The sequence below is a fragment of the Python bivittatus genome, unplaced genomic scaffold (genome assembly GCF_059951505.1).
Source record: "Python bivittatus isolate LINGU-HERP-01145 unplaced genomic scaffold, Pbiv_v1 ctg000330_np1212, whole genome shotgun sequence".
NCBI lineage: Eukaryota > Metazoa > Chordata > Lepidosauria > Squamata > Pythonidae > Python > Python bivittatus.
Window position 1 is genome coordinate 46938903 of NW_028277058.1, and position 13938 is coordinate 46952840.

At 38.8% G+C, this 13938-nt stretch overlaps 1 protein-coding gene across 4 annotated transcripts; it reads right to left on the bottom strand.

Annotated features, from left to right (window-relative positions):
* Positions 1–1179: 1179 nt before the first annotated feature.
* On the bottom strand, positions 1180–13244 carry STMP1 (short transmembrane mitochondrial protein 1). Of its 4 annotated transcripts, none has more exons than XM_025168636.2 (4): positions 13121–13244; positions 5551–5604; positions 3452–3589; positions 1180–1521 (listed from the first exon to the last, which is right to left on the bottom strand). In XM_025168636.2, exons 1-3 carry the CDS (start codon positions 13133–13135, stop codon positions 3512–3514), a joined length of 147 nt encoding a protein of 48 aa, XP_025024404.1. In that variant the 5' UTR covers positions 13136–13244; the 3' UTR covers positions 1180–1521; positions 3452–3511. The 4 variants fall into 4 exon arrangements, with proteins under 4 accessions (XP_025024404.1, XP_087997292.1, XP_087997293.1 ...); XM_088141166.1 differs by lacking the exon at positions 13121–13244 and adding an exon at positions 11959–12161; XM_088141167.1 differs by lacking the exon at positions 13121–13244 and adding an exon at positions 11959–12406 and having other exon boundaries at positions 1180–3589.
* Positions 13245–13938: the final 694 nt, after the last annotated feature.

The following is a 13938-nucleotide window of genomic DNA, read 5'->3' on the forward strand; positions in this document are numbered from 1 at the left end:
TTTCTAAGGACATTCCAATAATCTTAATCCCATCCATCCATGTTATCTGTTACCTTCCCTTTCTTCCCTTTCCCTCAACATTGCTAAACATACTTATCTTCTTGTATCACACCCTCCAAATATGTGAGTTTTGTTTCCTGATCATCACATCAAAGGAACAATAAATCTGTATATAGTCCAGAGCCTCTGCATCCTTATTCCTTAACTCTTAATTATCTTCAAATTCGTAATTCAAAGACACACTAAGACTCAAACATTATGGTTTAATGTAATGTGTGAAATTAGCCAATTTCTCTAAGCTGAATTCCTTTATTCCACAGACTCTACATACATTTACCTAGTTTGCATATGTTTACTCCTAGACAGACAGGTAGATAGTTAGATATAAAATGTGCATCATGATTAGTTCTTTGCACAAGACAAGGACAGGGTTTCTCAACTTTGGCATGCTGGCTGGGGAATTCTGGGAGGTGAAGGCCGCATATCTTAAAGTTGCTGAGGCTGAGAAACACTGAACTACTTCATCTTTTCAAACAATATAATTTCAGGAAAATGTCTCCCCAGTTACATCTACCTGGCCCACCACAGTGGGGAGGCAGGGTATATTGCAGGTCCCTTCAATGAGGGTGGTCCATCTAGTGGGACTGAGAAAAAGGGCCTTCTCGGTGGTGGTCCCTCCCTAGGGAATATCATTCCCCTGAAGATAAGACTGGCCCTCACTTTGATACTTTTCCAAAAGGCCCTGAAGACATGGTTTAGTCAGGGGACCTGGGGACCCAAGCTGAAACAGAGCCAATCAAACAGTTAATTTGAATGTGTTTGTTGCTACCAGGGGGGTAGGGGGGGGTATTGTTTTTTTGTATTGGGGTTTTAATTCTGTAAGCCGCTCAGAGTCACTATGTGTGAGTTGGGCGGCCATATAAATTTGTTTAATTAATAAATAAATAAATAAATAAATAAATAAATAAAATCTGTGTACAATTCACATAGTATACTGATAGGGTATGCACTACTTTATTAAAATATTTCGTGTGCAACCCATATTCTCATTCTAAAACTTCTAGTACTCATGTCTGTTGTATCCCTTCCCCAACCCACACTGGAAAACTGTTCTAGATACAGTGTGTGTTAAGTGGCACTGAAAGAATGTAACTCAAAGGAAAACTGGCAACTCTCAGAGGAAGTAAAAAAACAGCTTTTATTTTGTACCACTATATATACTTTTTTTTTTTTTTTTTGCACCATTACAGGCAGACTTGGGAAATAATTTCTAATTCTTCAAAAGCCCATTTGTCAATTTCAGAAGACGGTCACTGTTGTAAAGCAGAGCTTTGCTGATCTTGACATACGGCTCAATTGACTTAATAGTAACAGATATGCAATCCAGAGAAACAATTCCATGCTGCTTTATGTAAAATTAGCTTTGACCTCTGAATGTCATCCTCTTTGAAAATTTGCATTAGTTGGGACAACATTCCAACTTTCCAGTCCTTCCCCCTGTCTACCAGTATAGACAAGATTCTGAAAGAGAGAAAAAAAACACTTTCTGATAAAATTAGATTGGCAGGGAATTCAAGCAATTTTACCCAAACACTTTGCATTCTTTTGAAATGACAGCTGATAACGATGCTCTAACAGTGCATCTATATGTGATGGTCAAGAGCTCAAAATGATAATACAAAGAGAATCTTTGTTACTGTGATCCCAAAAGCCCCAACAGGTTTGATATGATGGATTACAGTCTACATACAGAATTAAAAGCCAAATTAAGGGAAAATGTTCTCAATTACATCACTGTGAATCAGACACCTTTTAAAAACTGAAATGTTTCACAATAGTTTAGTATATACACTTTTTATGGATATATGCATGCACCATGGTAATCCATAAAGCTGTATTCAGCATAGTATAGGGACATTGTTATAGTCCCACATTTATGAATACCATAACTTGCTATTTAATAAATGAAGAAAACTAAAAATTCAAGTAATTCTCATGTAAATATATAGGTCATGGGTTTAGCATCTGACATGGAACTAGAATTCTAGATTCCAAGTTAATCTGACCACAAGTTTATTATCTAGTCCATTATTTGATGTCAAACCATATAACAACCCAAAAGAATTGTAATAGTTCTGGACTGAATGTAACAGAATATATCAAGAGATTCTAGATAGGGCTTGACCTCATGTAATCTTCCACTCAGTGAAATAAATGAGGCAAAAGTTCTCCAATTTGTACACTGCCTTGTAGCTAATGAGAGTCTTCTCAGACTCTGGTGGGGAAGATGACACAGGAAAACAAATGAAACCAAATCTCTGTAACCCATCCAGTGCTGTTCTTCAGTGAGAACAGCCTCCCAGAGCTGTAAGAAACCTACATCATCTAGTTCAGAGATGAGCAAACCTAGGCGGCCAAAACTTGAACTTCTATATTTGTGGTGAGGAAGGGTTTCAGTGGAATGGAGGCTTGGATTTGGGACAGATGGTTTTTAAGTCATGCTAAGCCTGTTTCATACTGCTAATTTTCAGCACTTCCATTAACAAAATGGAGTAGAGTGATCAGTCAGAATAGCATGGGATACAAAAATGTTTAGAGGGGGCATACAGTAGGTATGCTTACCCCTATGTAGGCAATGCAATATCCACAATGGTTGTGCAGCCTCTCCTTAAATATTTCTAATGAAGAATGAGGTTTCTTATCATCTTTAGATAAATGCATCTTTCTTTCTTTCAAGAAAGGGCTACAATAGATACAAGGCAGTACAAATATAACCCAGTAACTTTGTATAGTTTGGTTCATGTTTTCATCATAATGCAAGCACAGGACTCCATCAATTCTTAGTTATACCAGCATGGTAAACCCCTAGAAATATTGTAAACTAAAATACTGATTTATATACTAAGAATTAGAAGATGAGTATGCCATTGATACCTTGGTACAATTCATTATTGAATACATTGTTCAATTTTTTTTTTTAGGTTTCACAATGTCAAAAACAATGGATAAACATTGGGTTTCATACCTCTCTGAACAGCTCAACTTTTCACATTCAGTTTACATGAGATACAATAGTTGACTATACATGTTGCAAGGATCCCCAATAATAAAACAGAAAACTCTTATTTCAGGCAACAAGATGGGCATTTTTATCAGAGATTTGGTACCACTATCTGTAGGGTTGTGTGTTTTAGTTTGGAATAATTAATGGCATATCATTATTCTGTTCCCAAATCATGTTATTACTAAATGCACAATATTACAGAATCTATACATGGAGAACAAAAGTCCAATTTGTATACTTTGTCATGTATGAGATTTTTTTTTAAGTCAAATAACCTGAATGTGCAAGGAGGCCACATGGATACAGTAATATTAAGCCTGAGGACTGTTAAGGTCTTCTGAGACCAGACCTGGGAGAATTCATTAAAGTCATATAAAAGGTTTACACCTGTGGCTGGATGGTTAAAGTATACCATCTATGTTGAATAGAAGGATGCCTAAATCAACATCATTTATCACTTGGAGGCTTCTTTTTAGCTTCCACATCTCTCTTGATGTCTTCAATCTTCTTTGCAATGTTTGGAACCTATAAAACATATAAAAGAATATAAGAACCTCTGCAGTTTAGAGAGTCAGTTCAAGGTAATTTCTGGGTCCAAGATATGTATAGGAATGTCTCTTCTTCTACAATCTGCTCTGTACTATACTCTAGTGCAGTGTTTCTCAACCTTAGCAACTTTAAGATGTATGGACTTCAACTCCCAGAATTCCCCAGCCAGCATGCTGGCTACAAGCTGACTGGAGAATTCTGGGAGTTGAAGTCCACACATCTTAAAGTTTCTAAGGTTGAGAAACACTTCTAGTGCCTTTGCAAGTCTGACCACAGATATATTTCACACTGACAATTAGTTCTTCCATGGCAGGGTTTCTATTGTGAAACTAGGGTTGAAGGAGGCACCATCTGTATTACCAACTGAAGGGGATTCAAAACAAATATTTTCATCCAGGCTTTTTAATGTTTCATGATGATAACATTTACATTATATGACTTATATTTTTTTGTAAACACCCAAAAAGGTTGGGAGTAAGAAGCACATAAATGAGCAAATACAAACAAAAAGAAATCCACAGTGACAATCCAATCCATGTAGATGTATAGTGGAAACTGGCTGAATTCAACACATCTGTCAATCTGCCCACATATCTAATCCTACAGCTGAGTATTTGCTTTCTTAGAATGCAACTTTCACCCAGGAAAAGTAATTTCCTTAAATCTTCTCGAACAGATACAAGACATCCTATCCCATCTGGATTTACAGTGTAGACTTCCAACACAGACCCTCCAGATCAGCTTTTCTCAACATGGGTCTTCCACAGGATCCCACTCTCAGTATGCTGGCTAAGTATTCTCTGAATTGTAATTCAACAGATCTGGGAAGTCCAAAGTCAAGACAAGCAGTTCTAGGGTATGTCAGCAGCACAGGAGTAAACAACATCCCCAGATTTCATCAAGAAAGATATACAAATAAAACACCTTAATGAAACAACTAAATCTTCCAAAGGCATCCTTTTTCTTTTTTTCTTTTGTCTCAGCAAGTATAGCATACTGGTATAAACACTTTCCGACAACAAAACAATAATAATAAAATAACCAGAAAAAGGGGATATATAACTATTTTCATTATAGAAACCAAAAACTTGCCTGGAGGAAAAAAGCCATCTGTTTGTTTTCAGCATATGACAATGTATGGACTCCATGTTATAATTTTAAATTAAATTTGAGTCTTTGGTCTGAAATGTTTAAAGACATTTGATCAGCAAGAGAAGGATGATTAAGAAATTCTACCTTTTCCATTTTTGGTATATCCTTGATTTTATACATCATTCTGAAAGCTGCAATGCAGGTGAGAGAGACATTGTGATGTAGCGGTGAAAGTGTTGGACTAGCAGCAGGGAGAACCAAGTTCCAGTCCATCCTTAGGCATGGAAGTCACCTGAGTGATCTTGAGCCTATTCAGCCTCAGTCTCTGTGACAAGTCAGCTGATAAATGAAACCCCTGGTTGAATCATGCATTGATAAGCTTTGCTGTAAGAATTAGTTGCAGTGCAAAAACAGGCAAACTTTGGTGCCTTCTGGGACAAACACTAAGAAAAAACAAACATTCTAAAACCTGTAATGCAGGTTTCAATGGAAAAGTATCAAAATATATCACAGATACTTTCATGCAGATTAATGTAAGTTAAGTACATTCTGTATGGAAACAGAATGAAATGAAGGTATGGGTGAAGGTAAGTAAAACTGATCTGGACCCTCTTTATTACAGAAATCAAAAACTGCTGGATTGTGGTTACCTAGAACAAAAATAGGGAATCAATAGCCTTTCAGATATTGCAAGTCAACAGCTCCCATCATCCTAGATACCTTTGACCGCTACATTCTAGAACAAATGGGAACTGGAGTCCACCATCATCTAGCGGTTGACAGGTTCTCCAATCCTCACAAAGTCCAAACTTTAACATAAGTTTGAAAGTAGCAAAAATACTTACATCATAGTTCTGGGCCAAATACATTCCAACTACATTGCCAACTGCAAAACCAAGCTGAAGAAAGAACAGAAAGCACAACATTGAGGATTTTACTTCTCTCCCTCACCACCCATGAAATGTACTTTAGAAATTCCATTAGTTTTCCATTCTATCTTTTAAAACAAATGTTTTGCCAGTTTCGGGGCAAAACCTGATTTTCATTAAAGTGTTTATCATGTTTTTAGCTAATGTTTTTGCCAAATGGTTTCCACCATTTGACTGAGTTCCACGTAAGCTACAAACACATAATTCCTCTCGTCACTATTTGCAATTTAAGCACTAGAATTGTGCAAACAGTCAGGCCAGGATTTGGGGAAACTTCAGATAACATACTCTCAGTGTGGGGATGGGGCAGGGGGACTTTCTTTTTCACTGCCATAATTGCCAGCTTATCACAGCTGCCAGCATTTTCTCATGGCTGTTTCTCCTTCTCAACTGTGGGATAATATCAAGATGACAAACCATGTGGAAATGTGGTAAGTGGGTAACTTTTTTGTGGCTAGAAGATACACTTTCCTTTAAAAGACATTGGGGCTTCTCAGGACCACAGAGAGAATGGCAATGGCCCAGTGACAGCTGATGGGTGAGGGGACTAAGTCTGGAGGATTTTTAAAGGGCAAAAAAACTATGCAACAGAGGTATAACTGTGTTTTGCACCTTAATTTTGCACACACACACACACACAAAAAATCAGACAAGCCTAAAAAATCATTCCATAGCACAATCAAAGGGGCATTAGAATGAGGTCACCTACAGATCAATTGTCTACCCATTTCAAGGTATATACATTCTCTTTTATATTGATACATACTGGGTCAATATTTCTCATTGAAGTGGTATATAAGTCCTAGAAAATGAATAAATAGGTAAATAAATCCCTAGTTGAAAAAAAATCATAATCACAAGAATTACATCAAGGAACTAGGGCAGAAGTTTCATTAAGTACTTTCATGGTCATTTCAAAGATGCCTACATGGCAGCAAGGTGGAAGAGTAGTCAGACTGACAGATATAGATTAAATGTTGGTGAATGTCCATCCATGCCAAGCTTTGATTCACATAAAAAACTTTGCCTAACACAGCTCCATAGTCACTTCCAGCCCAGTACTACTGTTGTTGATTTGTGGTGGCTTACTCCTGTGAGTACAGATTTATCCAATTTTGTTCATCTATTTTCCAAAAGCAAGATTTTGAGACTAATTTACATGTGCATGTCTTAAATGGTTTCCATCTGGATAATGAAGTCTTCAAATTCACAACATTAAAACAGTAACGAAACATTAATATAATATTGCAATGCCTGGAGGTTAATTGCTTTTAGCCCTTGAGAATCTACGCTCCAACCATGAATAAACTGCAGGTTCTATTGGCAACCAAGAACAGAAAGAGCTATTAAAAATATCAGCAATAAAATTATGATTTTTTTCAACAGGCCATTGTATGCCATTCACCTCTCATCCTATACAATACAGTAGATGTGGTGCTCAAAAAGACAAGAAAATCCATTTTAAATAATATACACTGCACTATTTTTATAGTCTCCTCTGGAGAAGCAATAACCTTGCATTTTTATTCTTCATTTAATTTAGCCTTCCCCAATATGATGCCTTCTGGACATGTTGGACTACAACTCCCATCACCCTCAGGTTGGGGAAAGCTGTTTTGGACCCTCTGTTTGCTTTACTTCCTTGGAAATGGGAATTTAAAAATCACTATTTTCCCCCAAGTACCAGATCCAATCCAATTTGCCAAGCATTGTGCTTGCTATGACAGTAAAATCTTGATTTAACAGACCCCCATCTAATAGACTTGCAAATGGACAAATAGGTTGCAATGGACAAATTTTTCATCTAGACATCTCCCTGAAATAACAGGCAAGTTCACTGTATCTGAATTAATTTGGGCAAGGCAGTTACATTTATGATCATTTTACCTTAATTTTACAACATCCATGACAATTTGTATTTTGGATCCGTGTGAGACTCCCCAAGGACTATTTCATATATTGTTCAAACTATTTATTTGTACATTACTTCATATTAACATTACTGAATATGTAAACTGACTCTATTTAACAGCAAAAACACCATAGAAGTCACTATCAAAGGCTAATATATTTATTAGGGCATAAACAGGCTTTTCACAAATTTTTATCCTCCAGATATATCACACTGTAACCCCTGAAAACAAGACTGGAGTGTATCATCAGTATTCTACGATGAAGCAAATTGATTGGACATTTAAGCAATGGCTAGCCATTCTATCGTTAGAGTCATTCCTGCAATGGGAAACTCTATGAAATTACAGTTTATATCTGACATAGCCCTTTATGCCAACAGTAGAAAAGCCCCAAATCTGATATGCACATCAATCCATAGGCCAGACACAATACCCATTTGCTGCAGGTGAGCACAATGAGTCTGTCGCCCTGATCTCCGTAATGCTGAAAGAAACGTTTTGCATAAAGGTACACAACACTTACAAACATGGAATACTCCTCATGAAGCTATGTTTGACCTGTTTCCTTCCACCTCCCACCCCCAAGTCCTCTCTGTTTGGAATATAAACACATGAGATGGAAGGCAGGGAAATAATAACCTCCATAAAACATGCTGAAAAGAAACCCAAAACAAATTACAAACAATTAGTTAACAATTAGGTACATGTTCAAAATCTCCCTTTACGTCCACAGTTCCTCAGTGATCAATAACATCCTGCCTTTCACAGTCTTATCTTAAAGATGCTCTGGATGATGACTTTCTAAAAGTGGCACAGTCAACTCCCAGTAAGGTAACGTGAAGTTCTTGCCAGGTGTGAGGTTTAGTATTTGGATTGAGCTCTTGAGAAATGAAGTCAACCTCACCTAGTCAATAACTGCTAACTCAGATTAGTGAGAAAAGCAAATAACAACTGGTCTCCTGATACTACTTGCCACGACTAGTCTTTCTATACTATAGGAGTTGCAACAAGGAAATGTTCAAGACAACTGCCAAGCCAGACAAGGACACAAAAACAAACATCTAAGCACACTTCCTAGGGAGTAAGTTCCACTGAACATTACAATGATAGATTGATTTTGATAAGAGATTGTCAACTCTTAATAACTACTTAGATAGACTTTGTCCATCACAATCTGTCCCCAGCTTGGTCCTTCAGGTCGTCCAACAGTGCACATATTGCCACTGTAATTGAGTCCATCCACTTTATTGCTGGTTGTCTTCATCTTCTCTTTCCTTCCACCTTTCACAGATCAAAGCCTTCTCCAGGGAGCTAGGTCTTCACATAATATATCTGATGTATGACAATTTGAGTCTGATCATTTGTGCCTTGAGTGAGAATTCTGGGTTGATTTGTTTGATTGATCCATTTGTTTGTTTTCTTGGCTATCCATGGTATTCTCAGGAGTCTTTTCCAACACCAAAGTTCAACAGCATCAATACTTTTCCTATCCTGCTTCTTCAAAGCCCAATTTTCACTTCCATAGAGTGTCACAGGGAAAACCATGGCTTCCACGATTCTGATGTTTGTAGGTATAGAGACATCCCAGCAGCTGAATAGCTCTTCCAAGGCTTTCATGGCTACTCTACCAAGTGCTAGTCTGCAGGTATATTTCTTGACCTCTGGTTCCTTTACTGTTGATGGTTGATCCTAAAAGGCAGCAGCTATCCACTATTTCAATATCTTTATTATCAATTCTGAGGTTGCTGTTCCTGTTGTCATTAGTTTTGACCTCTTTATATTTAACCTTAGTCCCATTTGTCATGGTGCTCATTAACTTTCATTACTAGAGTTTGCAGATCACTTGTGTTTTCAGCTATCAGAGTAGTGTCATCAGCACAGCGCAGGTTATTGACATTTCTTCCTCCAATTCTCAAACCACACTCATCTTCCATCCAGCTTCCCACTAATATATATTCCACATATAAATTGAGAACGTTACAATCTATGAAGCAAAATAACTGGGCTCCAAGTTACCTGCATAAAATAGAAAACTGGCTTAGAGTGCTTACACACTCTCTTCTCTGATATGGCATTATTTACTATGCTAATGAGGACTGACAATCCAGAATCCTAGGAAGCCTTTTTCCCCCATTTACCTGATATTCCAAATATGAATATGGAAGCTAACAGAGAATCCTACCACTGAGCAAGGAACACTATGATGCAGTAATTCCATACTGAGGAAGGTGGCAAAGCACAAGGCTGACTCATGAAAATATTCATAGTAATCTGAAGATTTCTGAGTAATATCTACCACCTTCTTCCAGACAGAGAGACAAAGGTGCACTCTGAATAATTTTCGGAGCTAAATATTAAAAACTTCTACTTCTCTGTTTCTCATATTAAATGAGAAACATTTTTCTGCCATTCCTGGTCAGGCAAAGAACATCATGTGAAACTTGCAAACACAGAGATTTACAGTAGAGCATCTCCTCCTAATCCTGAAAAATCATGCTTGCTTCTGAGATTTCTCACATTTCTCTCTGAACTCCAACAGCAACCATTTCTCATCATCGTCATCACATTCACCGTACCGAGTTCTGTTGTTTTTAGGATGGATAGTGAAATACTTTTACTCTTCTAGAGATAAGTATTTTACTTCTCTAGTATGTCCAGCTTGTTCCTGCTACAGCAAACTTGGCTCCCTTGCTTCAGGCCGAAAATATAAAACACACGCTGACATTGTTCCATCAACTAGTGGATGGAAACTTGACTGTACTCATGTTTTTTTGACCCACTTTCTGGAATTTTGCAATGAGATCAGTTTTTTACAAAAAATGCAAGGCAAACCTCAAAATTCCACATGAGAACAACAGGACCTTCTATTTAATTGGCTCTGGCAAATGGGACACACACGTTCCTATACCCACGGTACCCTGACTATACAAGAATTTTCTTTGTCTCTGATCTGTATTCCCACTTCCTATTTATTTCTATTGTTCTGCCACAGGATTTCACACACCCTTTTTCCATTAATTTGTCAAGGAGTAGTGCAGCTTCCTTCAGCTCCTCAAAGTTTGTCTGGTTTCTTGGGAATGGAAAGACAAACTATTCTCGATGCTAAAATTCCAGAACTAGCTGAGAAATGTGATTCTGGACAAGAACAACATTCTTGTGTTTCTCACAAGAGTCTGCATAAAATTACAGGCACTGATGACAAAAATCTACACCAGTGTTTTCCAACATGGGTCTCTTCCAGATGCATGAAATGTTCAGAATTCTCAGCCATGGCCATGCTGGCTAAGGAATTCTGGGACTTGAAATTCACACATTTAGAAATTGCCCCAGGGGAATTGCTGTACTACACCAACAGTGCAGTTGGCATTGTATATTCTGATCATACTTTGATGTGGATTTTATGCCCAATTCATATCTTATGTGCACATTGTTAAAAATAAATCCAACAGAATTGTCCAGCATTTATTTCAAAAGCTAGTCTTAATTATGCAATACCCAGGGGCATAGGGAAAAGAAATACTGGCTCCAAATCCTGATTGGCTCTAAACTCCTTAAAATAAGAATTCATATTAAAAAGGCAGGATAAAAATCAAACACTCATGATAATAATGGGGAGAATGTTTACACGAACCTTACATGTAGATTTCAACAATTTACAGAATGAACCTAATTTGATTATGTTCTTATGTAAAATGTAGTATTATTTATTCCTTACATTTCTATATTGTCAAAATATAACCAACTATAATGGCTTAATATTATAGGTAAACCCAGTCATTGTAGCTTAGTCAACAAACCATGTTTTAAACAAACCATAGTTTAGCACATTGAATCTCATAGAATCTGTATTTCATAGAATCACAAGCTTTTTTTTTTTAACAGTGCAAACCATCCTAGTTTCCTTTTTTCCAAAACATCACAAACCACTGATTATGCAGGACGAGGTGACAGAATCTGTAATCCAAAGCACACAGAGGGATCACATTGGATCACTGGCCAAATTGTTCTTTGCAGGAAGCCAAAGTTTGTTATGTTTGCTGATCCAGCAGTCTATGAATATGAAAGTAGATCAGCCTACATCCTTTTCATCTGGTTAATTATACAAGGGACCAGTACAGCTCACATGGATAGCTCACATCTAATACTATTTATTTATGTAATATTCATACAAGGCTAGCTATTCTGAGACCTACCTAAACACATCTGGAGACAAACCCATAAGTCATAAATGACTTTGATGACAGACCAGAATTTGCAGATGACACAAAGCTGGGGAGGGGAGAGTGCAAACCCCCCAGAACACAGGCTCAAGATTCAAATGTAAGATGATGGTGAAAAATGTATGTTTTTCTAAACTTAGACAGGAAAAACCAGATGCAAAGATAGGTGGTACCTGGCTTAGGAATAGTACCTGCAAAAAGGATCTGGGATTCTTGGTAGACCACAGATTAAACATGAGCGAGCAATGCATCGCAGCTGCCAAAAGAGCCAATGAGGTTTTGAGCTGCATCCACAGAAATAGTTTCATGATCACAGAAGGTGATTGTACCACTCTATGCTCTACTGGTCAGACCACACATGAACTGCTGTGTCCAGTTCTGGTCACCATCATACAAGGATCCTGAAGAACTGGAAAGAGTGCAGAGAAGAGCAACAAAGAAAATAAAGGGCTTGGAGGCTAAATACTATGAGAAGTGATTAAAGGATGTTTAGTCGAAAGAAGAAAAGGCTAAGGAGAGACATGACAGCAGTCTTCTAATATATGAAGGGATGTCACAGAGCAGAGAGTGTGGCTTTCTTCTCCAAAGCACCCAAGGCTAGGACAAGAACCAGTGGGTGGAAGCTTAACAGAAAGAGACCCAAACTTGAAATAAGGATGAATTTCCTGACTGTGAGACCTACTAAGCAGTAGAACAGCCTGCTCCAGTTGCTCCATCACTGGAGGTTTACAAGAAAAAATTGGACAGCCACTTGCATGAGGATTGCACTTTTTTGGAAAAGTAGAAAAATATACAGCATATAGATGGATTGGGGGTGGGGGGAAGTGAAACATTATTTTTATGGGCAGGGATGCCTTCCACCCAAACCTACATCTATCCTTGGAAAGAAGTTCCACAGTTGAGGTTCACATGGCAGTTCACCTCAAGGAACACCACACAGCTTATGGGAATTAAAGTCCAACATCTCTTTAGGGAGGTTGGCATAATTCCCGGTAGATTACATCGGATAAGAAGGACTAATAACGCAGGGAACTTTAGGCAAGTCTAAACGGTGGGAGGTGGGCGGCTGTAATACATTTAAAGAAGTTCATAAATCAATTACCCCGAGATTCCCGGGCGTCTTTTGCTGGACAGACCCCCAACACAAAGCCCTTCGGAAAGTTTTGTTTTGTTTTGTTTTAGTTTAGCCTACAGCCAGGTATTCCCTGGAGATCCCCCGTTCAAGCGCTAACGAGACCCGACCCTGCGTCGCTTCCCAGCCCACCCAAAGTCACCCAGGCGCCGCCACCTGAAAACTCTCCTTTGGCTGCGCTCCTCCCAGCCGGGCCGTTCCTCCCTTTGCCAAAAACTTACCAAAAACTGAAACATGGTTGCCAGCTGTCACTCGCCGTCCCTCCCCAGCGGAAGGGAAGATTTACAGCTGACTACTTCTTGTCTTCCGGATCCCCGCCTTCCTTCCTACGTTGGCTTCTCGCATTGGCTGAACGGCTTGATGGGCTCCTCCCTGGTCCAATCCCTATTTCCTTCCCTTCCTTTTTTTTTTCTCTCGGTTCTGTTCTCTCCCTTCGGAGGGCGAGTTAAAGACGCGCTGTTGGGGTTGCGAGGAAGGGCGGCGCTGTAGGGCAATTTATTCGGAAGCGGCCGTCGCTCCTGCCTAGGAACGGTTGCTGGAGAATTGCTCGCGGGGCAAAATTGCGCAGGAAGTCGCTTTGGTAAATAGGGAAGGCGCCGGCGGGATCTCAGCCAAGGTGGTCGTGTTTGATTCCGCCTGATTTAAGAGGGAAAAGAAAAGAGTTGAAGGGAGGCTTAGTTCCTACTGTGCAAGGGTATATGTGCCTGCTCAGAGGAAAGCCCTATGGAATATAGTAGGGCTTAATACCTGGGAATGACTGTAGCAGGGTTTCTCAACCTTGACAACTTTAAGACGCGCTATACTCTAGTGCAGTGTTTCTCAGCCTTGGCAACTTTAAGACGTGTGGACTTCAACTCCCAGAATTCCACAGTGGAATTCTGGGAGTTGAAGTCCACACGTCTTAAAGTTGCCAAGGTTGAGAAACACTGGGCTATCGGTTTGATTGATACCCTGAAGGTCAGTCAAATATATAGGAGTAATAACAACCTGGGCTATCGTCCTGCATTTCTCTTAACAGAGAGTAAGCGACATTGATCTG